Source organism: Sciurus vulgaris (assembly GCF_902686455.1).
Source record: "Sciurus vulgaris genome assembly, chromosome: 4".
In the NCBI taxonomy this organism is placed as follows: domain Eukaryota; kingdom Metazoa; phylum Chordata; class Mammalia; order Rodentia; family Sciuridae; genus Sciurus; species Sciurus vulgaris.
In genome coordinates, this window is record NC_136464.1 from 72,738,233 (window position 1) to 72,764,071 (window position 25,839).

At 34.0% G+C, this 25,839-nt stretch overlaps 1 protein-coding gene across 1 annotated transcript in view; it reads left to right on the forward strand.

Moving 5' to 3' along the window:
- PCDH15 (protocadherin related 15) overlaps positions 1-25,839 on the forward strand; it is a gene marked incomplete at its 3' end in the record, with an annotated part of 922,351 nt that overhangs the window by 699,860 nt on the left and 196,652 nt on the right. The window contains exon 18 of the mRNA XM_079136109.1: positions 11,866-11,994. Coding sequence (XP_078992235.1) covers positions 11,866-11,994 — 129 coding nt within the window. The remainder of the gene's footprint in view (positions 1-11,865; positions 11,995-25,839) is intronic.

The following is a 25,839-nucleotide window of genomic DNA, read 5'->3' on the forward strand; positions in this document are numbered from 1 at the left end:
AGCCATTCTGGGAAGCAGTGAACTGCCATAAGTACCTGGATAGAGAAATTCTTAGAAGAACTGAAGTTCATATTACTTTACAGACTGAACCTCAGTGAAGATACAGTCTACAATAATAAAAATTAACAAACAAACAAACTAAAAGACTCCAAGAAACCCTGGGGAAGGAGAGGAATCTGATTTTAGAGTTATCACATAATTAGATTCAAATATCCAACTTTCACCAAGAAAATTGTGAAGCATACAAATATAGGAAAGTACGATCCATTCAAAGGAAAAAAAACAAACAAAAAACCCAACCAAAATTGTTTCTGAAAAAGACCTGCTGGATCTACTACACAAGTTCTTTAAGATAGCTCTCGAAGAAATACAAAAAGAAAGGAGGATGTAGAGAAAATTTTTAAAAAAATTGAATAAAATGGAATTATAAATAGAAAATCTAAAAAGATAACAAAAAGAATTTCAAAACAAATTTCAAAAAGAATTTTCAGAAGAAATTTTGAAACCTAAAATTATTATAATTGAAAAATGAAAAAATTCGCTGCGGAAATTCACAGGCCAATTTGAGCAGGTTAAAGAATGAATCAGCAAAAATGAAGGCAGGCAACAGAAATTATTTAAGTCTGAAAAATAGAAAGAAAAAAAAGATTAAAGAAAAGTGAACAGAATGTAAGGAATTTGTAGAACACCATTAAGCTGATATGCATATATATTGTGGAAATTCCAAGAGTGAAAGAAAAATAGGAAAGGATAGAGAAATTTGAAAGTAATAATTGCTGGAAATTTCTTAATTTTGATGAATACTATGAATATAATCACCCAAGAAACTCAATGAACTCTAAGGATGAACTCAAAGACACCAAACAAAGATACATTATAATCAAACTACATATGAAAAGCCACGGACAAAAAGAAGATTTTGAAAGCACCAAGACAGAGGTAAATAATCATATACAAGGGATCCTCAATTGAAGTATAAATATATGTTTCTCATCAGAGACTTTGGAAACCAGAAGGCAAGGACTCAAGAGTTGGCAAAGTGGGGTGGGGATTAAATTTTGTATCTGGCAAAACTGTCCTACAAAAGTGAGGGACAAATTAAGATATTTCAATATAAAATATGGAAAAGTTTGTTACCAATAGACTGTCTCTCTCTTCGAGAAATGCTAAAAGAAGTATCTCATTCTGGAAACAAAGAACACTACACAGTAACTTGAGAACATATACCTAAATAAAACAGGTCAATAAAGTTAAATACTTGGGAAATTATAACAACTAGTATTGTTATAATGATAGCATAAACTCCTACTTTTTTCTTTCTAAATAATTTAAATATTTTAAAAACTTAAAAAACAGTTAAAATATTAATCTGAAATCTGGAATTATCATAACTAGTTTTAGCCCATATTTTACTTACTGCATAGTTTAAGAGACTAACGAGTTAAAAATTATTAGTTTAAGTTTATGGAGATGGTGTGGAACTATGAAGTTTTTTGTGATGTCTGTGACTGATGAGTAAGTGTAGCGCTATTAAAGGAGATGAATTTTTACATGTTATAAAAGAAGATGTAAATTCAAATTTGCATATTTCAACTTTACAATGTTAAATATCCCCCAGCAGTCACAAATAAAATAACTGTACTTGATAGGCAAAAATAATAATAATAATAATTTCAACCTTTCACTATAAAATATCAAACAAAAAAACACAAAAGAAGACACCGTGGGAGGAAAGGATAAACCAAAAGCCTATATAAGGCAAAAAATAAGAAAATTATAGAAGTTCACCTTATCAGTTATTACTTAAAATGTAAGTGGATAAAAATCTTTAATTAAAAAACAAACTGGAAAAATGAATAAAAAATATCTAACCTAATTACAGGCTTTCTAATGGAAATTCATTTTAGATTCAAAGACACAAATGTCTTGACATTGGAAAGAAGAAAATGGATAATCCACGGAAATAGAAACCACAAGAAGGCAGGATTGGTTATACTAATACAGACAAAATAAACATCAAGTGCAAAATTTTTACAAAGGACAAAAGACATCAGACAGCATATATTATTGTTTTCATTTTTTAAAATATTTTATATTTTATTTGTTCTAATTAGTTATACTTGATAGTAGAGTGCAATTTATACATTTTGATAAATCATACATAAATGGAGTATATTTTATCATTTTTCTGATTGTGCATATTGTAGGATCACATTAGTCATGCAGTCATATATGGACATAAGGTAATAATGTCTGTTTCACTCTATTATCTTTCCTCCTACCCCTTCCCCTCCCTTTACTCCTCTCTACCTAATCTAAAGTCACTATTCATCCTGAACTCCCTACCACAATAATGTGAATTAGCATTCGCATATCAGAGAAAACATTCAGCCTTTGTTTGTGGATTTGGCTTATTTCACTTAGAGTAATATTCTCCAACTCCATCCATTTGCCAGCAAATGCCAGAATTTCATTCTTCTTCAAAGCTGAGTAATATTCCATTGTTTATATATTTATATATATATATATATTTTATATCACATTTTCTTTATCCATTCATTTGTTGAAGGACACCTCGGTTGGTTCCATGGTTTAGCTATTGTGACTTGAACTGCAATAAATATTGATGTGGCTGTGTCACTGTAGTATGCTGATTTTAAATCCTTTGAGTATACTGAGGAGTGGTAGAGCTAGATCAAATGGTGGTTCCATTCCAAGTTTTCTGAGGAATCTCCATATTGCTTTCCATAATGGTCACACCAATTTGCAGTCCTACCAACACTGTATGAATATACCTTTTCCCCACATCATTGCCAACATTTATTTTTGCTTTTATTCTTGATTGCCATTCTGATTGGAGTGAGATGAAATCTGACAGTAGTTTTGATTTGCATTTCTCTAATTACTAGAGATGTTGAACATTTTTCATATATTTATTGATTGATTGTATATCTTCTGTGAATGTCTGCTTACTTCCCTACCAATTTATTGATTAGATTATTTTTTATGGTATTAAGTTTTTTAAGTTCCTTATATATCCTAGAGATTAATGCTTTATCTGAAGTGCATGTGGTAAAGATTTTCTCCCAATCTGTAGGCTCTCTTTTCAAGTTATTGTTTCTTTTGCTGAGAAGAAGCTTTTAAGTTTGAATTCAACCCATTTATTGATTCTTGATTTAACCTCTTGTGCTTTAAGAGTCTTGTTAAGAAGTCAAATCCTAGGCCAACATGGTAAAGGTTTGGGCCTACTTTTTCTTCAAGTAGTCTGAGGGCCTCTGTCTTAATGCCTAAGTTTTTGATCCACTTCGAGTTGAGGTTTTTGCAGGGTAAGAAATAAAGTTTTAATTTAACTTTTTTACATGTTGCTTTCCATTTTCCCAGCACCATTAATTGAACAGGCTATCTTTTCTGAACAGGTGTTTTCAGCACCTTTGTCTAGTATGAGATAACTGTATTTATGTGGGTTTGTCTCTGTGTCTTCTATGCTGCACCGTTGCTTTACATGTCTGTTTTCATGCCAAATACCACGCTATTTTTATTACTGTAGCTCTGCAGTGTAGTTTGAGGTCTGGTGTTGTGATGCCTCCTGATTCACTTTTCTTGCCAAGGATTGCTTTGGCTATTCTGTGTCTCTTATTTTTCCAAATGAGTTTCATGATTGCTTTTGTTCTTCTATGAAAAACATTATTGGGATTTTAATAGAAATGGCATTAAATCTGTGTAACTCTCGGTAGTATAGCCATTATGACAATATTAATTCTGCCTATCCAGAAGTATGGAAGGTCTTTCCATGTTCTAAGGTCTTCTTCAATTTCTTTTCTGTAGTTTTCATTGTAGAGGTCTTTCACCTCTTTTGTTAGATTGATTCCCAAGTATTTTATTTTATTTATTTTTTGAGTCTACTGTGAATGGGTTAGTTTTCTTAATTTCTCTTTCAGTGTATTCATTACTGATGTATAGGAACACATTTGATTTATGGGTATTGATTTTATATCCTGTTACTTTGATGAATTCATTTATTAGTTCTAGAAGTTTTTTGATTGAATTTTTTGGATCTTCTAAATACAGAATCATATCCTTGGCAAATAATGATAGTTTGAGTTCTTCTTTACCTATTTGCATGCATTTAATTTCTTTCTTCTAATTGCTCTGACTAGAGTTTCAAGGACAATGTTGAATAAAAGTGGTGAAAGAGGGCTTCCTTGTATTGTTCCAGTTTTTACAGGGAATGCTTTCAATTTTTCTCCATTTAGAATGATGTCAGCCTTCAGTTTAGCATATATAGCTTTTATCATGTTGAAGTCTGTTCCTTCTATCCGTAGTTTTTCTAGTGTTTTGAACATGAAAAGGTGCTATATTTTGTCAATTTTTTTTTTTTTTTTGGCATCTATTGAGATGATCATATGATTCTTGCTTTTAAGTCTATTGATATGATGAATTACATTTATTGATTTCCATATGTTGAACCAACCCTGCATCCCTGGGATGAACCCCATTTTATCATGGTGCACTATCTTTTTAATATGTTTTTGTATGTAATTTTCCAAAATTTTATTGAGAATTATTGCATCTATGTTCATCAGGGATATTGATCTGAAATTTGCTTTCCTTGATGTGTCTTTGTCTGGTTTTGGTATCAGGGTGATATTGGTCTCAGAAAATGACTTTGGAAGGGTTCCCTCCTTTTCTATTTCATGGAATAATTTGAGGAGTATTGGTGTTAATTCTTCTTCGAAGGACTTATAGACCTCAACTGAGAATCTGTCTGGTCCTGGGCTTTTCTTAATTGGTAGGCTTTTGATTGCATTTTCTATTTCATTACTTGAAATTGTTCTGTTTAAATTGCATATGGCCTCTTGATTAAATTTAGATGGGTCATATGTCTCCAGAATTTGTGGATTGACATCATATATTATTAATAAAATTTTGATATAGCAAAATGATATGACTATTATAAGCCTAAGTATTGACCATTAAAATATATGATGTACTAGAGAACAGAATTTTAGAAAAACAAATCTATAACAATAGTTGGGGAGACATCTATAATTCATATGCTTATCTGTTTGAATTTGTGGATTACCATCAAGTAGGCAGTTGCATCTTTGAAATGGGAAACTACATATTATTTTTTAAGGCACAGATAAACGATAAGTTCCTCATAGGCAAATTGTTGCCATCTAACACTGTTTTCTACTCTCTTAATAAACAAACGGAAATACTTTCTGTTTGGTTCCCACAGAAATCATGTGTCTCTGCTCAGATAATTTTTGAGAATACATACATTTAAAACAATTGAATTTAAGTCATCTAATATAAACTGAATGGATGAAATAGATGGCTATGCTTCAGTAGCTCACAAATGTGGAGAAAGCATTTTCTACCCATGAGATGTTTAACAAATTTTAACACAGAGATATAAAAACCAAATGGTTAAAATAAAAAATGAAAAATATTTTATTTGCTGACATATAAGGGCCCCTTCTCTTTTCCTTTCTGGCCTTAACTCCAAAATTGTTTTTATATTTGTAATATCACACTCTATCCTTAAGTGTCCATTAAGTTAAAAGGAGTTTTAAAAGAGATTCACTAAGTTATTAAAAAATACAAAGTTCTTATTTTCTTATAGAGTTGAACATTCACTAATCATAAAACTAGTGATCCCATTTCTAGCTATTTACTCAAGGAAATGAAAATTTTATTATGCTTTCACTGCTACAGAACAGCATAACATTGTACCTATGTGCGAGTTAGAATTCACAGGACTTAATGACTCATCAATTGCAGGAATGAGATAAGATAACTTACAAAACTAAGTTGGTTTTTTTGCATGTCATTCGCTGAGAGTTTAAATACTGGAAAGTAAAGTGTGTTGTTTTCAAGCTTTGCTCCTTTTAATCTTTCATACCATGCCAAATTAACACCATTCTGTGCAGTAGATCACTGAACCTTATTTCCTCCTGTCTAGCTAAAACATTGTACTATTTAACCAGCATCTGCCCTTCCCTCATTCACAACCTCCTCTAGCTCCTGCAAGCACATCCTTATGCAAAAGACAATGTTCATGTTCAGCATTATGTATAATCAAGGAAATACAAATCAAAAGTGCTGTATGATACTACCTTATGCTTACTAGAATGATTGTTATCAAAAAGATAAGTAATAATGAGTGTTGATGAGAAAAAGAAAGCATAGTGCATTGTTGGTGGGAATGTATATTAGTACAAATAAATGGAAATATGGCAGTTCCTCATAAACCTAAAATTAGAATTACCTTATGATCCAGCAATTCCATTTCTGGGTATATATCTAAAGGGTCTGAAATTAGTCTGACAGAGACATCTTCCCTCTTGTGTTCATTCATTGTAGCATTATTCACAATAGTCAATAACCTAGGTGTCCATCAACTGATGAATGGATAAAGAAAATGTATTCTATAACTGTTTAATGAATTTTTCAGTCATGAATTCAACTTAAATAGCAGGAAAATGTATCTAATATGCACTGATTTATAAATAATTTTCAGAGACAAAGCTGCTAAAACTGATTATCTTAAAATTTCTGATTAATAGATGAAGAAATCACTGTAAATGAGAGCTTCTGTACAGCTTTATTTACAGATAAAAGGATAATAATAGGAATATAGTTCTATATATATATATATACATTTATGATGACCTTGATAGAAGCTGATTTATTTCTTTTACATTTATTTACACAGTTGGAAAAATTACCTGAGGCATAACTCTTGTTAAGATGACATCGTTTGTATGATGAAGAAACAAAATCTGTATATAATTTTATGAAAAAAGAATGTGCTCTATTGCTTTGAAAGGAATGTTTTGCCAAAATAATCAATCACTAATGATATCTTCACATCTTTAATTATCTGTATGGGTAAATGTCCCACTTTTTTGTATATTTGTTGAATTTTGAGCAACCTAAGTTTTTTTTTTTTTTTTTAATTTTATAATTGCAAGAGGTTAGGAATGGAGGAGATCCTAAGACTGAGGTGCAAACTCTGATTTACAGACAGGGTAGAAGAAAGATAATTTGCCTAGAACAGAGTGAGCCCCATCCTAGCACTCTAAACTTCCCACAGTTCAGTGTTTCTCCTCTGCAATCTTTTCAGTGAATTCACCTGGTCCTTGGTAACAGATTTCTATTTCATATAGGAAAGGCTAACCACTGAGATTTCTAAATGAATTGATTGAGATGGAGAAATTTTCCTTTGGTGCATATAATAAATTCATGTAAATAAATGGCACTATCATTGTTTAATTGGTCTTAAAATATTATGTAAATTACATTACTCAAAATAAAGCTATTTTATCAACATTTGATAATGCAAATATGTGAAATTGACTAAATTAAATAAAACTTTTATATTAGTAATTTTACATTGGCAACATTGCTTTTAGTTTTGGTATTCAGATATGCACATACATTTATGCATTTGTATGTGTTCTATCTGTGTGTAAATATATAAAAGCAGTAATTATCTTACAGAACTCTCTAAACAGCTTTAATATTTATTCATAAAATGAATGACTGTATTTTGTGAAATCTAAATGCTTCTCTCCTCAATTAATATTTTAATACACAATTTATATTCCAATTGCTGTGACCTTTTGAATTTTGAATATTACTAATTTATACAAAAATTCAAAAGGTATTTGTATAAATGTCTCTGGATACGCTTCCATACTAACAAAAAAGAAAAATAAAAAAAACATTTATTTATTTCTCAATTACATAGAGTATACATTTTCTTATTATGAACTATAAGTATTTGTTTTCATTGTATTTGTACTTAAATCCACATGAATACAAAATCATCATCATAATTTTTCCTAGGAATCATAGAATGGATACATTTTAAACATCTTAAGTATCTTGTGCTTCTAGTTTCTAATTTAAAAAATTAACTTATAGGCTCAGCTAGGTACATAATATGAAAGAAAGATCACTTATAAAGTATTTTTAATAAAAATATGTTCTTTTAATTTGAAAAAATACTTTATGTACTTGAATATACATTGTTTACTTTGATCATGACTATGCAACATATATCTATGCTGTACTAAACCAATAATGCTAATCTGTATCTTTATTTCAGAACCATACTAGTTTATGAAAATAAATGTATATTCAAATTTTCTGTTACAACAGAAATATCTAAATGACTTGATTGAGCACAGAATGTATATTGTGAAAATTCATCTATGATTTAAAACACAAAAGTGATCAATTTTGGTATTTAATACTAAATTACAAATATTTCCAGCTAGTGGAATTGTAAGTTGACAATATTTGAGAAAATGGTCAATAAACACATTCCCATGATAGTAAATGAATAGCTTTTGCTTTATTAATTAGTTTTATTAATGTGATATATTTTTAATTTAATTGGTATAATATAAATTGATTTTAAAATTTAATTGTGGAAATTAGTGAACTGACATATTATCCTTATATCTTTAATTTAAATGGTCTATGTTAATTTACTAGTAGTTTAATTTAAAAATAAAAAATCTATCCTTCATAAAGGGCATGAATATGCTATACCACATGGAACCATATTGAAGTACTTTGCTACCATCATTCTGAACCTGTCTAAAAAACTTGTATCATATTTTATGTTAATCGATCTATAATTATTTTAATAGATTCAAAAGAATAGAGTCAATAGATCTAATGTATAGCCAAGAAATATGTATTTATTTTTAAATTGATTGCTCAAGTAAATCTAATAAAATTGTCTTCAGACTTTTCAAGAAATATATAAACTGGAAGTTAGTGTATATGTTTATGACTTTGCATTTCTGCCAGACATAGATTTGTTTCTTTACATTTTTTGGTAAAATTCACTAAGACCTAGAGATACTTGCCAAAATGGTCCATAAATATCAGACCCTTTTGGCCCACAATTTAATGATCTTGTTATTTAACTTTCCTTAGTGATCGGTTTCCTTAGTGGTCTAATCCTCTTCTTCGTCACCCACTTATAGGCCACAGTCTTTCATGGAGAACCCAAAACAGTCTGAAAACATAGAGCTGTTTAGTATCAAGAATGAGGCTCTGAATCAAACAACATTACCCTATGTAAATTATAATTACACAAATGGTATGCCTTTACTCCATGTACAAACAGAGAAACAACATGTATCCCACTTGTTTACAATAAAAATAAATTTAAAAAAAAAAGAATGAGGTTCTAAAAATTAGGACGAGAAAACAGTAGATTGGATTGATAGGGAAGTACAGCTAGTCTGTCCTAAAAGATGATCAGATAGTTTGAAGAAAAGCCAACAAACTCTGCTGTGGTGACTCTCAGATTTTGGCTCCAGGCTGTCAGTTTTAATGTCTTGTTCACCCTTGGGTAAACTGGAAACTACTTCAACTGTAAAACACATTGGAGAATATCATGCTAAGTGAGATAAACCAATCTCAAAAAGCCAAAGGACGAATGATATCGCTAATAAGTGGAGGATGACACATAAAGGGGGGGAGGGAAGGGTTAGTGTTAGGGTTAGAGTTAGGGTTAGGGAGGGGGGCAAGTATGGAGGAAGAAAGTACTGTATAGAGGGTAAAGAGGGGTGGGAGGGGTGGGGGGAAGGGAAAAAATAACAATGAATCAAACAACATTACTGTATGTAAATTTATGATTACACAAATGGTATGCCTTTACACCATGTACAAACAAAGAAACAACATGTATCCCATTTGTTTACAATAAAAAAAAAAAAAAAACACATATTTCTTTTCCTGGTTTCAACTCTAACACAACTTTTAAAGAAATAACATTTTCTAAAATATTTTTTGTTATGAAAGTCATGTAGGTTTCTTGTGAAAATATCTAAATGTTAGAGGGGGACAATGAAATATCTGTAATCCATCTAGTCCTAAACATTTGAATTTCTTTACACATATTCATAATACATGTGCACACATGCATGTTTGTAAGTGTGCACATCTTAAATGGTTTCATGAAAATATAGCATATACATAGAAGAGCACACAAATCTTAATTGCACAGCTTTATGAATTCACATACTGAGCACACCTATATATCTACTACTTATTCTAAAAAACAGAGATTAATCAGCACTCCAGAAGCCCAGACTTTTGATTATAGTAGTGCTTATTCTACCTTCTTCCAGAAAGGACCCCTATCTTGACTTCTTTCACCATGTAGAGATTATACCTGTTTTTGAAATTTATACAATTAGAATTACATAGTTTTGTACTCTTTCTTGTCTGGCTCCTTTCATTTAACCTTATGTTCATAAAAGTTATCCAAATAATTATTTGAAGCAGTAATTTATTCATTCTTAGTACTGTGTATTATGACATTGCTTGCACAAAACCTAGTATATACACATCTATTATTGATAAAATTTTGGGTGGTTTCCAGATTTTATATGTATAATGCTGTTCTGAGCATCTTTATATGTCTTTAAATAAAATTTTTATTGAATTTTACATATGTATAAATCATAAAGAATAGCTGTATGAATTTTTAATGGATATGCCCAGGGACACACAAAATAAAGAAATAATCTATTACCAAGACCCAATACTTCCCTGGTATGCCCAGTAATTTCTTAATAACTGCTAAACATTTTATATAAAATAAATATAGAGATTTAGGATGAACTTATGTTGCTAAGAGGAGGACTTTCTATGGCTTCTGTTAAAATCAAGGCGGTTCAGCTTAGTCTATACAGAGCTTGGATATCAGGTGTAAGTATCACTGAGGCCCGATCTAATCACCATGCACCATTATTCCCAGGGAAGAACTTCAGTGATCTCAACAGAAAATGTCAGATATTTACCTCTCTTCTTGGTAGCAAGGAAATCTAGTTTTTTACCTTTCAGCCTATGAGTGCTACACATCCTCTTCAGATTCATTCACCCTTAGTTGCTTTCTCTATACTCAGTTTTCAGTTAGATTGGTAGAAATTGTGTCTGTATTTTTTAAACAAATGGTGAACAAACCTCTCATGACTGTTTCACCTTCTTTTTCTCACTATATTTAATTTATGTTATTAAATAATTTATACCATAGCATAATGGACTTTTGTTTTTTAATCTAGGATTGTTCTCAGGCTTCTGTGATCTGCCCTACACTGTGGCAGAGAAAGATAGAGGCCATGTACTGTACTCAGGATTTGATTAGAGAGCAGTTTCCAGCTTGAGCCACACATGAAAAAGTACCTTGATTGTGCCCAAGTCATTGATCCACATAATATTTTTTTGTTGCAGCAGATCAAAGTTTTACCTTCAAACTAGGTAGCACATACTAATGCTCACATTCCCATAGGCTGTATGACAATAGAGGGATAATTCCATGACTAGGAAATGGTACTTAAATTCTTGGTTTAGATATAAATCATGACAGTACCTAAGATGATATTTGGTGATTGTATTAGTATGCTTGAAAATATCTCCTTGTATACCATTTTATTTTATAAATGTCTTAGATTTTATTTTTAAACAGGGAAAATATGTGATAAAAACCATAGGAATGGTACATTTCAGGGATAAAGAGCTACATATGTATATACAAAAGCTTGCCACACATAAAATGTGAACAAGATAAAGGTAAAATCATTTCCTGAAAAGTAAGCCTCCAGGAAATACTTGACATTTTCAAGATGTTTGCCCTTTAATATCATCATTTGCTTTTTCCATCAGTTTTTGAGATGTTTCAAAACTTCAAGCTGTGGCTGCTGCTTCTTGACTAGGAATAGGAATCACACTTTTCAAATAGAGAAATGCCAGGATGGCCACTTAACTCAATGCAAAATAAAAATCGCTCCTCTCACTTTCATTAATGTTTTTTTTTTTTTTTCCTTTAAGACCTCAACTGCCACAGTAAACGTGGTAGTGACAGATGTCAATGACAATGCTCCAGTGTTTGATCCATATCTGCCTAGAAACTTATCTGTGGTGGAGGAGGAAGTCAATGCCTTTGTGGGTCAAGTAAGGGTAAGTGGAATAATTATATATATCCTAAATGTGTTTCTAAAAAGTGCATAGTTTCTTACACTTTAATTTTGAAAAGAGATGTACCTAATGTAATCTATTAAATTACTTTGCTGGATACTCTTCAAGATTTTTAAAAAATCTTATCCTGTACATTTAGATTTAACTTATTAAGTCTGTACATTGCATTTTATGATTGCTGTGTAATTTAAGCATTGACTAATATAAGATTATTCTTATTTAATATATTTCTATTTTTTTGGACATAAGATATTTTTAGAAAACTGTGTAATTTGGCATACCATTAGGTTCATAAGTAAATATTCAAAACACAAAATACATAAATTTAGATGTGAATTTTTTGACCTTTTAAGCTTATATTTAGTATTGATTAAATGTCCTGTATTTCATACATGTTCCTTGGCCAGCACTCAAGATTCAATTCTAGGCTGTTCTCCAGGAGATATGGTTTAGATATGAAGGATCCCTTGAGAATTTTATGTGTTGGAAATGTGATGTACAATGTTGCAATGTTCAGAGGTGGAATGATTAGATTATGAGATCTGTAACCTCATGGGTGAATTGATCCATTGGATGGTTTAATTTGAATGGACCACTAGGTGGTAACTGTAGTTGGTGGGGTGTGACAGAAGGAGACAAATCACTGGGGGTGTGACCTTGGCTTGTATTGTCCATGGCCCATTTTCTTTGCCCTCTGTTTCCTGGATGGCATAGGCTAAGCAGCTTTCTTCCTCCATGCCCTTCCATCATGATGTTTACCTCAGTCTCAGAGGAATGGAACCAGCTGACTATGAACTGAGCCTCTGAAGCCATGATTTCAAAATTTTCCCTTCCAAATTGTTCTTGTCAGGTGTTTTGTTCACAGTGATGAAAAGCTGACTAACATATCTGTTTCCTATCTGTACTTAATTAGCCAATTTATCCAATTTTTTTGATGAATAATCTCATTTCTTTCATTAAGGTGTAGTCAGTCTTCCTTAGCTGGTTCCTGCTTGAAAATATCTGGAGGCCAGAGAAGAAAAATTTTGAGGAGGGAAAGCATGTTTTAAATCAGGTACCTCAGATAAGACCTCCATATGATCTATAGGTAGCCATCTTTGTATTATTACTATGACAAACCTGTGGCCACCAAGTTTATAAATGGAAAAGATGTATTATCTCACAGTTTTGGAGGTTCCAAGGTTAGGTAGCCCCATTCTATTGGCTTCTTGTGAGGACAGCATATCATAAAGAGATTACATAGTAGAACAAACTGTATCTTGTGCCAGAAAAAGAGAAAGATCAAAAGATTGAGGTTCTACAATTCCTATTAAAGGTAGTTCCCTCTACTAGAACCTCTTTAAAGTTTTGCTACCTCCAAATAGTGCCACATTTGGGACTACTCCTTTACCGTATGAACCTTTGGTGGGCATTTATCCAAAACATAACACTACTGGAGGAAAGAATTCTCCTCTGGAAAAAGTGAGGCACCTGGTTGTCTCAATTCTAGGTTTCAGGGTCCTGCTTCTTCCCTATTAATGCCCTACTTTTGAGCAGAAGACTTGCTGGTGCTTTGAAGTAAGCCTTTTCTATAATTAAGACCTGGTTTTATATCCAGTTTTCTCCAGTGCAAAAGAGGAATTTTTAGTTAAACACTGTCATATAGATCTTGAGACTTTCTCCTGTCCTAAGATTTTGTTTGTCTAGTTTGACCCTATTCCTCATAATACAAAAACTAGGAACTCTGCGGTCATTATCATCATCATTATCAAATCCTGTAGAGCTCCCATAAAACATACATCCTCTTCCTTTTTACGTCACCCTAATTCACCGCAGGGGAGAATCTGAGTCATTGTGATATTACAATCTCCTAGGGTTTCTTTTGGTTTCCTGGTCCTGGAAGGATTCAACTCCACAGTTTGATATGAAGGATCTACTTCCCTCACCATACCTCTGATGTCAAATGTCTTCGTGTGAATTTTTACAGAAGAAAAGAAATAAAAACTAGAGACAAAATAGTCTTTTTAGAAATTCAGGTAGCACTAAAGGAGAGGTAAGGAAGATAGGCAAGTGAAGGAAAGGAGGCAGTACCCAATAAAGGGATTACCATTAAACTATTTATTACTAGAAGAACTGAAGTTTAATCTCAAAGGGAAAACTCTAGGAAAAGGTACAAACTTGTGCATCAGAATTATTCATCCTGAATATTGATGGAAATGAAAAATTCATACACTAATCATAAGAATCCACAGCTGCAGATGCTCAGGGTGGGTAGCAATTTTTAGGCCTTTCCTTTCTTCATCACTAGTAAGTAGGCAAATACTGACATAATACTGATTTAAGGAGGCAGATTCTGAGGTTCCACTGCTAGCAGATGGAAGTTGGTTAGAGCATACAGAATGTTCTGAGGATAGCATACGGCACTGAAAATCTCTACCATACCAAACAAAGAAGGCAACAAATTCCTTTCCCTATTTTTTTTTTTTTTTCTTTTTCTTTTCTTTCTTTCTTTTTTTTGTACTGGGGATTGAACCCAGGGGAGCTTAACCACTGAGCAACATCCCCAGTGCTTTTATTATATTTTGTCCTGAGTCAGGGTCTTGTTAAATTGCTTAGGGCCTTGCTAAATTGCTGAGGCTGGCTTTGAACTCGCAATCCTCCTACCTCAGCCTCCCCAGCTGCAGGAATTACAGGCCTACGCCAGCAAGTCCAGCCCTAAGGTGATAAATCATTTACTTGAGACATATGTAGAAACAAGAGAAAGCGAGAAATGCTGAAATTTGCTCACAAAGGGTGAATACTAGTAAGAGTGACGTTGGGAGGGGTTGAGAACTCTCAAGGCAAAGGTAATTATGTATGTAAAAGCAAAGAGAAATGAGAGCATACTGCATCACAAGACGTGCCACATCACAGACATTTCCCTACACCACATTATAGAAGATGTTGGGGGACCCAGTATGACAACATCAGATTTATTTGTTACAAGACTATTTTTGAATAGCTTATAATGGGAGATTCTAAATTTCAAAAGGGGCAATAAAAGGCAATTGTAAAAGTCCAGGCATATGATACCTGAACTAATCATAATGGTAATTAAAAATTACTTGTAGTTTTTATTCTGTGATCCCACATGGTTAAAAACAAATTCTTTTTGTTGTATATATCTATCAACTACTAAGATAAACAGGTATTGAAATAATTTATGAAAATCCACTGTTCCATTTCCTTAGTTTATATGGAATTGAAGTAAAACCCATATGGAATATACAATTAAAATACATATGTGGACATCAATAAAATTATTATTTCTAGTTAATTTTCATTTTTCTTGTTTCTGCCACTTTTCCTGGTAATTCATTGTTCCAGAAAATTTACAGCATTAACCTTTCTCCTTGTCTTCTTGTTTTTAAATTTGATGAGAAATAGTATCTATAATTTATTTTATTTTGAAAATTGAAATATAAATGTAAGCACTCATAATTTGATACAGTGTAGTTGTCCTGTTCTTCAGGCAATAACATGTTTTCATAAAACTAAAATGATTTAAGAAGTACAAAGGAAGAGGAAAATATGCAAAGCAGACTGTGTCCAACTGATTCTGCAGTTTTGGAGAAGTTGTAATGTTCTTGGAATGGAATTTTGATGCATCATAATGGTCTCCTGTTGCTACCTAACGATAATTATATAATACATTAATTTTGCTAAATGGCTCATGCTCCACTTATAAAATTTAATTCTAATTGTCACCAAAAACTATTAAGACACACTTAAAGTCAAGATATGTATGGTTAATTACTGTACTGAATTTGAGTTATTGGTTTGTGTTTATGTTCTAATGATATTTTAATATGAATAATCCAATATTTGTACTCAAAAGCTGAAGGAACTTTTTAATCTACTTTTTTAAAAGGTAATGTTATAGTTATTACTACAACCATATAACAAGGTATACTTCTGAAGCGATATTTACAAATTATACATAGCAAAACAATGTGTTGTCAAGCATAGTAAACAATAAACTACAAACCAACAAATATAGATCTTACTACTCACAAGGTATAATATGCCACATTTAGAATTGAAAAACTTATCAATATTCTCAAAGTACTTATGACAGCAGGAGAAAAAGAAAGGATGTGTGCAGAATCAACCTAATAAACACAGTAATAATATACTGTTTCAAGTGTCAAATGGGTAATATAAATCATTTCCTGAAAGAATTCAGAGCTGTTATAGTGAACTCAGGTGGCCATGTCAGGATTAATGGGAAAAGCAGATCACCCCAATTCCTTTTGATCTATTAGTCAAATAGGTTGGGAAAAAAGAAAAAAGAAAATTGATATCAGGTGCAATGAGATGATACAAGATACAATTCAGATGAAGAGGCATTTAGAAGAGGCTAGGTCAACTGCTCATAAAAATGGAAGATTTGTTTGAAGTAGTTATGGGTAGTTGACAAAAACAAATAGAATTAACGGGCCCTAAAGAAACAGTGACAGATAACAGTTTTGTTTTGTATCCTTCACAGTATCTCACAGGAGGTAGGATCTGGGGATCCATAGGCGTGTCATGACTGGACAACAAACATACCCATGGTTTATCTCCAGAACAGGTCCCAGATAAAAGATCCCTCACACTAACTGCTGTAAAACTTTGATGAGCCCATATCCCTCAGTCATCAGATACCAGCAGAAGACTCTAAATGTTTCTGTGAAGTCACAGACCATTAAATCTACAGCCTGGGCCTTAGGTCCCTTGAAGCTCTGCTAACAGGACCTGATATTTTCTGCTCTGTAGAGTATACAGCAGGGTATGGTGAAATCTCTATGAATGGCCATTGAGCCTTCAGATGGACAGACTCTAAAAAAATCCCTCTTCCACTGTTAGATTCACCAAACTGGAGCCCCAACTTCTTGTTTTACCTCCCAGCCCTTCCTACCTGTTATACTTTTTACACATCATGATGGAAACACCATTCTTTGGTTCATCCTCACACTAAATCACATGACTCTGTGACTCCAGATCCAGCACCACAACAATACACTGAACTTGAACAGGTTAAATCTCAAACTCTGAAATCATACTGAGTTCAAATTAACTTATGAAAATGACTATTGTGATTTTGCATAAATAATGCAACTTCTCTGAGTCTGGATTTCTTTATCAACAAAATTGGGGTAGAATAGAATTTGGAATTTAGATAATGCAACTTGCCGTAGTGACTGGAGGGATTAATATACACATGTAATATAGGTAACATTGAGAATAAAGAAGATTGAGATTGCCTTTCCTTGAGCACATGTTCCACACCAGGAGCTTCAGTTGCATCTCTATGTATGGAAAGGCAGAGTGAGTGGAGGATTGGAGAGGGGAGTGGGGGGAGGAAGCTTTGCGTTCATACCAGAAGTGCTTAAGCTTCATATGAGCATTTCATGGAGAAATTTTTTAAGGGCTGGAATTCTTCAGACTAGCAACTAACTTATCTTTGTTTTCCAAAATAATCCTGGGCATGAATGCATGCACAAATGCATCAAAGAAAGTATACTTGGGAACAAGTATGTTTAAATAAGGTTCTTAGCATGATATGCAGAATAGAGTAAGGAACTTCCCAACAAAATTCCAATTAATGCCTTATAGCAATTCTCATGCTAAATTGACTTCTTTTAGCCATAGGTTACAAACAGTGAGCCCTGAATCAACAAAATATTCTCCCAGTTCCAACACAAAAGAGGCTGAATTTATTTAACCTGAAAAGCAAATGTATTCCCAATGTGAGATCTGCATGCTAAATGTTAGCTGCTGTGTAGTAGTAGTGATTCAGTTCTAAACTGTTAGAGCAGTTTTAAAATCATTACTAATCTGCAGTGTTTAGAAGGGCAGTGATGGTGTCATTTAAAAAAGAAATTGATGTTTCCTTCAGCTACACAATTTACTATTAAACAAAATAAATCTAAACCTCAACGGTCTGTCTCTGATTAATGTAATTGTTGTCTCCCTGTGTGGGGTTCTAAAAATGAAATGAAGGTGGAGAGCTTTATGGTACTTTCTTTATTTTTTGTAGCTCAGCATGACATGCAACAGTGCCTAAAACTATAATACTTCTTTTTTAAGTGGGCCACAAGTGGGGAATTTTATGGGCTCTCTTGTCAAGTCAAACAATATAATGTAAACACTGAAACTCAGTTGGGTAAAGAAAAAACACCACACAATTTGAAAAATCGTTGGTGTCTATTTTAATGCTGTTGCCTGGAAATATTTAAAATAGATATTTATCAATTGTGACAATTTTTGAAACTTGATCTTTCATATATTATCAGTGTAAATGGATTTGGAAATTTTGTTAATGCATTTTTACAATAGTTATTTATAGCCTACCCTGTTGCCAATTTTAGAATTAATACCAGCTATTTGTGTGTATTTATGTATGCATAGTCATAGTTGTATAATCCCAGAACAGAATGAATAATATCCACCCCTAAACTGAAGATCACTAATGGCCTTTTTATTGCTAAATAATATCTTCATCTAAATAATGTCATTGCTCTATTTGAAATGAACCTCTCCTTCTTGACACACTACTATGTGTTTGAATCTGGTTTTTATGTTTAAGTGTGTCTGGTTCTTTCTGTCTTCATTTATCTATTTGCTCCATAAACTGGCTTTTGGAAGGATCTTGTGGGTTGCACTTGTGACTCTGCATTCCTCTGGGAAGACCTACTCATGTTAAAGCCCACAGATAGAATTACATTGAGGTGCTATGTCACCCACTTCTGTACCTTGAACCCTTTTGCTCCTTTAAGCTACAACCTCAAATATCCATTTACCTATAAAACAAACACTTGAATGCCATATAAGCATCTCTATTTCAACAGGTTTAAGATTGAACTCTTAGTTTCTGCCGCTTGCGGCCGACCAGCGGGACAAACGACACGTACTCTTCAGAACTTCATGAAGCAGCTTCCCGTTTATTCAGATAACACATCCTCAATATATAAGCAGTCTCATGCATAAGCAATTGTAATCAGATATGTCCATCCAATCCTATTAAAGGTCAAGCGATCACAAACTCAAGCATACATGTAAGATATATCTGTCCATGCGCTAAGCGGATGAACTAATTATCATACAGCCAATGGTAAGCTATTCCTGTTTTTCTCAAGGCACATTCAGCACACCCTTTGACTCTCTGCCAGTCGCCATCTTGGATGCATGTGGCGTAACCCTGGGCCCCGGGTCTCGCCCGCCACATTTCCCCCTTTCTGTTTATAAAAGAGACCGTGCCTGTCTTAGGTTGTCCATGGCAGAGCAACATCCTTACCCATCATTGGACAATGAGGCTCTAGCCCTCATTTCCTGTCTTAGGTCGGTATGAGCTCCCCAAGAATTTTACCCATTTTTGACTACCGGTCCAGCATATTTAACCAGACTTGCAGGGATGGGCCAGCATCAATTGCAATGATGTATACGCATTTTGTATAAACACTATATGCACCGAACAAATACAACACACAATAAACCTCCCATGGACAAAAACCCAAACCATTCTTTACCCCATTGAACAGTGGACTGAAGAAATGTGGCCAATTGTTGTAAAAATAGGAGGATATAGAATAGAGGAGTTGGTAAGGGGTACAGGATAGGCCTGCGTCTTTACTATCCCCCATAGTTCACGCGAGTCTCCTTCATTAACTTGGTGAGAAATCGCCAACACCATCAGCAGGAGAAGCCTTCTCATCTTCTTCCTGTTTTTGGGTCTCTGTTGAGGCCTTGACCAATCTCTCCGGCACCCAAATTGGCGATTGTGTGTCCTGTGGGAAAACACAAACAGATCCTCCGGTCCAGATTAACACCGGATTCGGGCCTTTCCATTGTCCTGATAGAATGTCCTTCCAGAGCACTTGAGGTAGATGTATTTTATTAGGCTTTGAATGACAGTCAGCAGCTGATCGGCCCTCAGAATCAAGATTTAAAAAATTTAAGATGAACAAGGCAACAGATAATTTGTCTTTTGGGGATCTGTATGATGCCCCTATTCCCCCTTTTTGTTTATAAAGCATGTTTTTCAGCATTAAATGGGCACGCTTAACAATGCTTTGTCCAGTAGGATTATAGGGAATTCCTGTGACATGTTGAATACCAAAGATGGAACAAAATTGTTTAAAGGCCTGGGACATATATCCAGGACCATTATCTGTTTTAGTTTGTTTGGGAACCCCCAGGATGGAGAAAGAGTGTAAAAAGTGTGTTATTACATCTTTAGTTTTTTCTCCAGTATGAGCAGAGGCCATAATAAATCCTGAAAAGGTATCAATAGACACATAAATGAATTGTAGTTTTCCAAATTCTGAATAATGAGTTACATCCATTTGCCAAATATGATTGGGCTGAAGCCCTTTTGGATTTACTCCTAACAAGGGGTTAGGAATAAGTGTAGCACATTTATCACAAGACTTGACTATGTCCCGAGCTGTTGCCTTAGTAATTTTATAGTGTGTTTGTAGAGTGGAAGCATTTACGTGAAATTTGGAATGAAAAGTTTTTGCATTTTCAAGTGTATTAAAGATGTGTGGGTCTCTGGTGGCCGTGTCTGTTAAATCATTGTGTAAACTTAGAGGGCCTGGAAGGCCAGTATGAGCCCGAATATGCCCAATAAAAAAAGGATCTTTTCTGTCCCAGATAAGTTTTTGTAAGCATTGTAAATATTTAGTAATAGTGGAGATGAGGGAAATCAGACCAGTTAATTCTAAATTTTGAATAGCATTAATAACGTATTTGCTATCAGAGAATAGTTTAAAAGGCTCATGGTGGGTTTTGAATACTTCTATAGCTACTAATAGTTCCATTTGTTGTGCAGATAGAGTATTAAACAGCAATGTTTCTGTAACATTATCTATCATCATAGCACCCGTACCATTTTTTGATCCATCAGTAAATATAAGGGTAGCTCCTATAATAGGTTCTTTTCGGGTGACTTTAGGAAAAATTATAGGATGTTGACTCCAAAATTGGAGAAGAGGATCAGATGGCAAATGATTGTCAAACACAGCAGAAGTACTAGTAAAGACTATAGCCCATGAATTTGAATTATTAATAAGATATTGTATCTGATCAGTAGTATATGGAGTAGTGATAGTTGAGGGATGTGACCCAAAGGTGGAAAGGGATACTTTTAATGCCTTAAGGATTAATTCTGACACAGATTCAGTAAACAAGGATAAGACCTTGTTAGGGGCGTAATTCATGTGAATCCATAGAATAGGACCCTTTCACCAAAACACTCCTGTGGGTAACTTATTTGTGGCCAAGACAATGAATGATAAAGGCTTAGCTAGGTCAATACGATCAAGATGAACCTTTTCCATAGCTGTTTCAACAAGCTTGAGAGCTGTTTGAGCCTTAGGGGTAAGCACCTGCTTAGAAAGGGGGTCAGAATCACCTTTAAGAATATCAAACAGGGGGCCCAAACTTGAGGTGGGTAGATGAAGGTAAGGTCTAATCCAATTAATATCACCCAAAAGTTTTTGAAAATCATTTAAAGTTCTAAGTTTGTCCACCCGAACGTTAATTTTTAATGGGTTTAACCATAGTTGCATTTATGATAGATTCCAGGAAGTTTTTGGTGTCTGTCATTTGTACTTTATCAATGGCAATATGTAAGCCCCATCTTTCCAGTGATTTTAGTAAGGAATTATAACATTGCTCTAAGACAGATTTTTCCTTATGAGCTAGCAAAATATCATCCATATAATGATAGATTAAAAGTTGAGGGTTTATTTGTTGATACACACTGGGGTGGAAATTAATCTGATTACCTTGCCCTTCATATGGTCCTTGGCCTGTCAGCATGTTTAGATTCCATTGAGGATTGTCCACAACTGCATTGCGTCGGGCAGTATCAGAACATAACTCCTGGTTAGCCACCTTCCACATGAGATATTGTCCCCCAGATGAACATGCTTTTGCTAAATTACCCCAATCAGTCAGAGTAAGATTTTTAACTTGCAACATTCTCTAATAAAGAAATGGTAAATGCAGCATGTACTCCATAGGACATAATTGCCTCTTTTAACTGTTTTACTAATTTTATGTCTAATATTGGATGATATCTCTGATTGTTTTGATCTTCAAATACCGGGAATATTGGGAACACTGATTGAGATTCTACATCAGTCCACTGTCTGGGGGCCGCCCCTGGGCAGCCAGTACATGCGCCCCTACAATTTGGAAAAGAGTGGTGACCTGGATTATACGCCGGAGGACGTGGTGCAGTAGGAGTTAAATGCCACTGAGAGAACTTCTTTTCTGGCTCTGTCTCAGATAGCTCCTGTTCTTCAGAGTCACATCCCTGTTCTGAGTCTGAACATCTACTTTCTCTTTCAGAAGCTCGACTTGATTGTTCTTCTTTTACAGTTTCTAATATGTTTTCCCCTTCTCTTAACTGTTCTTGAAATTTTGGTTTTTTGGAAGTCAGACAGAAACGAACTAATGTCCATATCGCCACAACAACAACAAACAGAAATGAAACAAGAAAAGGTAACACAAATAACACCTTACACATATTCATTTACTACAGGACGTCCTTTGCTGTCTCTTGGGACAGCCTTTCATTACATTCCCTCTCTAGGGGAACCTTCCGTTATGTTCCCTCTCTAGGGGAACCTTTCTTTAAACCTTAAGGCTAGGGAAACCTGCTAGTTGACTGTGCTATTGAAAAATTTTCTTCTTTATTACTTACCTGAGCTCTCACCAATTCCCCGTAAGGGCCACCACTTGCCCCTTGCCGCCGACCAGCGGGACAAACGACACGTACTCTTCAGAACTTCATGAAGCAGCTTCCGCTTTATTTGATAACACCCTCAATATATAAGCAGTCTCATGCATAAGCAATTGTAATCAGATATGTCCATCCAATCCTATTAAAGGTCAAGCGATCACAAGCTCAAGCATACATGTAAGATATATCTGTCCATGCGCTAAGTGGCTGAACTAATTATCATACAGCCAATGGTAAGCTATTCCTGTTTTTCTCAAGGCACATTCAGCACGCCCTTTGGCTCTCTGCCAGTCACCATCTTGAATGCATGTGGCATAACCCTGGTCCCTGGGTCTCACCCGCCACAGTTTCGATTCCCCAGGAAGGGTTCCTCCTCTTGAATTTTGCATCTCAATTAATCATCCCCCAAACCAGATGCACAGGAGCCATCTGAGTCTCCTCTTTCTTCCTTTATCTCCATGAACAGTCAATCACTAATACTGATCATTTACATGTTGCAAATCATTCTCACGTTCTCCCCTTTTCTCTCATAACAACCTTCATCAAGCTCTTATTATTTTTCTTGAATAGTTGCTATGGCTCTTGGATGGTTATGACACAATTCTTGATTCCTCATAAGTATCTTCAATGTCAGTGCTGGAATGATGTCTTTAACCAACAGTTCATCTCCAGAAGACAGTCCTGTTCCTCATGCAGCAATCAAGACACATCTCCTGGCCTCCCACTATTGCTTTCAGAATGTTACTTCCAGTCATTCAAGTTTGTATCCTAACAGATTTACCACCCAAGTAATATTGGTCCCCAGAGCTCTTCCCTGTCTCTTTTCCTCTGTTCATGCCCCTTCTTTCATTTCTTCTTTCTCCCTATTTTTATTTAGATAACCTATCCTTGAAAAGTCATACATAATCTCTTCCACAAAACTTTCCCCTTCTCATAGTACCACACTGCACTGTGCACAATTTTCAGATGGTACTTTCTAAGGTATATTGACATTATCTATTTTTTAAACTCCTTCAAAGAGGAAACTGTTCTATATGGATCTTACAAACCTCATTACCTATCCTAGCTAAATTAAATTATCTTGAATGGACTGAACTTATCTAAAAGCAAAGTTTCATACTGACAATTCATAAACTTTGTGGAAATAGTGTGTCAACATCTAAATGAACATAATTGACATACTGCACAAGTATACCCATACTTTGTTAGTAGTAAATTCTACTAACAAATAGAGTAAAAATTTTAATATTGGCTATATATCTGTTCTCAGAATTTAGCATGTAGGATAGTATATATAGCATTGATTTAAAGAAAGCGTTACTTCAAAGAAAAAAATAAAATGTAGATTTGGCAGAGAACAAAATAGTACATCTCTTTGTTCACCCATAGACAGGGCAACAATAATGATTTTCCCAGGTGTAAAACTTATACAGAAGAAAAGTGTAAATGAGCCTGTTTGCTCATGTTTTTAAATTGTGTTTTCTATTTTAAATACATACTATAATTTAATTATTTAATGTTTGTTGAAGAATAAATATCAACTTTTTGCCTCACATACTCCTGTTCCATTCATGTAGCTATATATTTTTATGCAACATTACATATTTATGAGTTCACACTTTATACAAATTGCACTTCTGTTTTATAGACATGAGAATTTATGGCCTATTCACTTTAGTTTTATTCAGTCTCCTTCTCTACAAATGCTATAGCTCACCACAATTACTTGCATTGACTTTACTGCCTAACTGGGAAGAAGATTGGAAATCAACCTTTGGTTTAATAAGAAGGAGTTCAATTATTTCGGAAGGCTTCTATAAAGACCAACGCCTGTTTTATAAGTGTTAAGAACAATATGTAATACACAGAATGTGATATAAATACACAGCGTTACAATTATTAAATACAAACATGAATGTGAATAAAGTTTGTATGGGTACATGATGCCTCTGCAAGAGAGCGAGCCTGCTTCTCAGGCACACTCACTCTGCTCCACTGTAGTTAACTCTTATGCTAGTTTCTTGTTTTCTGTCACAGATTTATCACCCAAGTAAGCATCAATAAGCAATACAGTTTAGTTGTGTCTGTTTTGTGAAATGTATATAAAAAGAATTATAGCTTATGTGTTGTTTAGTATCTGCTGTCTTTCATTCATCTTGATCTCTTCATGATTTACCCACATATCTGCCTGTTTATTAATTAATGCTATTTATTGTACATGACTGTGCCATAATTCATGTTCACACTCCATTGATGAGTATTTGAGTGATCTCCAGTTTGAGAATGTTACCTGCAAGGCTGTTTTGAATACTTATGGGTTTTTCTTTTCACATGCATGTGACTGAGTTTCTATGTCATGAATATATGTAGATTTAATTTTATGGTATTGCTAAATAGTTTTTCATACTTCGTCAAGAATTGTATGCAACAGCAAGTAGCGACCCCCATTTGCATTCATTATCATATACCCCATCAATATGTGGGGGAATGATTTGTGTTCTTCATCTGCTTTATTGAATTACTACTCTAGCACACTGTCATAATTACACTGATTTTAAAATAAGTCTCATTATGTAGTAGACTATGTTCTCATCCTTTTCTATAAGTGATTTTCAGCTCATATCAACCCTTTCTTCTGTCATTTCTGAACCTGTGGCTCCTTTCTGGGTCTGTGATTTATTGACCTGAATATCCAACAATGACCACAACCAACCATAAATGTAGACTTAATGGGATTCTTACTATGTTCTCTTAGAGAAAGCATCATTTCTGCCAGGACTTCTGTTTGCAGCAGAGTCCAAATTTGCAAGGACAGGAAGTATCTATTCCCCAAAGGGTCCATCAGGATAATGGTAAGAGCACACTTGATTTTCCTGAGGCCATGATTATCATTTCTTTTCCCTATCAAGAACATAACACTATGTAATGGCCACTGCTTCCTGTAGTAAGTCAATATTGATTTTTAGTATCTCCAATTAGACTACTACAGTTTTCATTGAGGCCATAAAATTAATCATAAAATTACATGAATTTCTCTCTGATACATGATATATCATCAGAGGATGATATAGTCA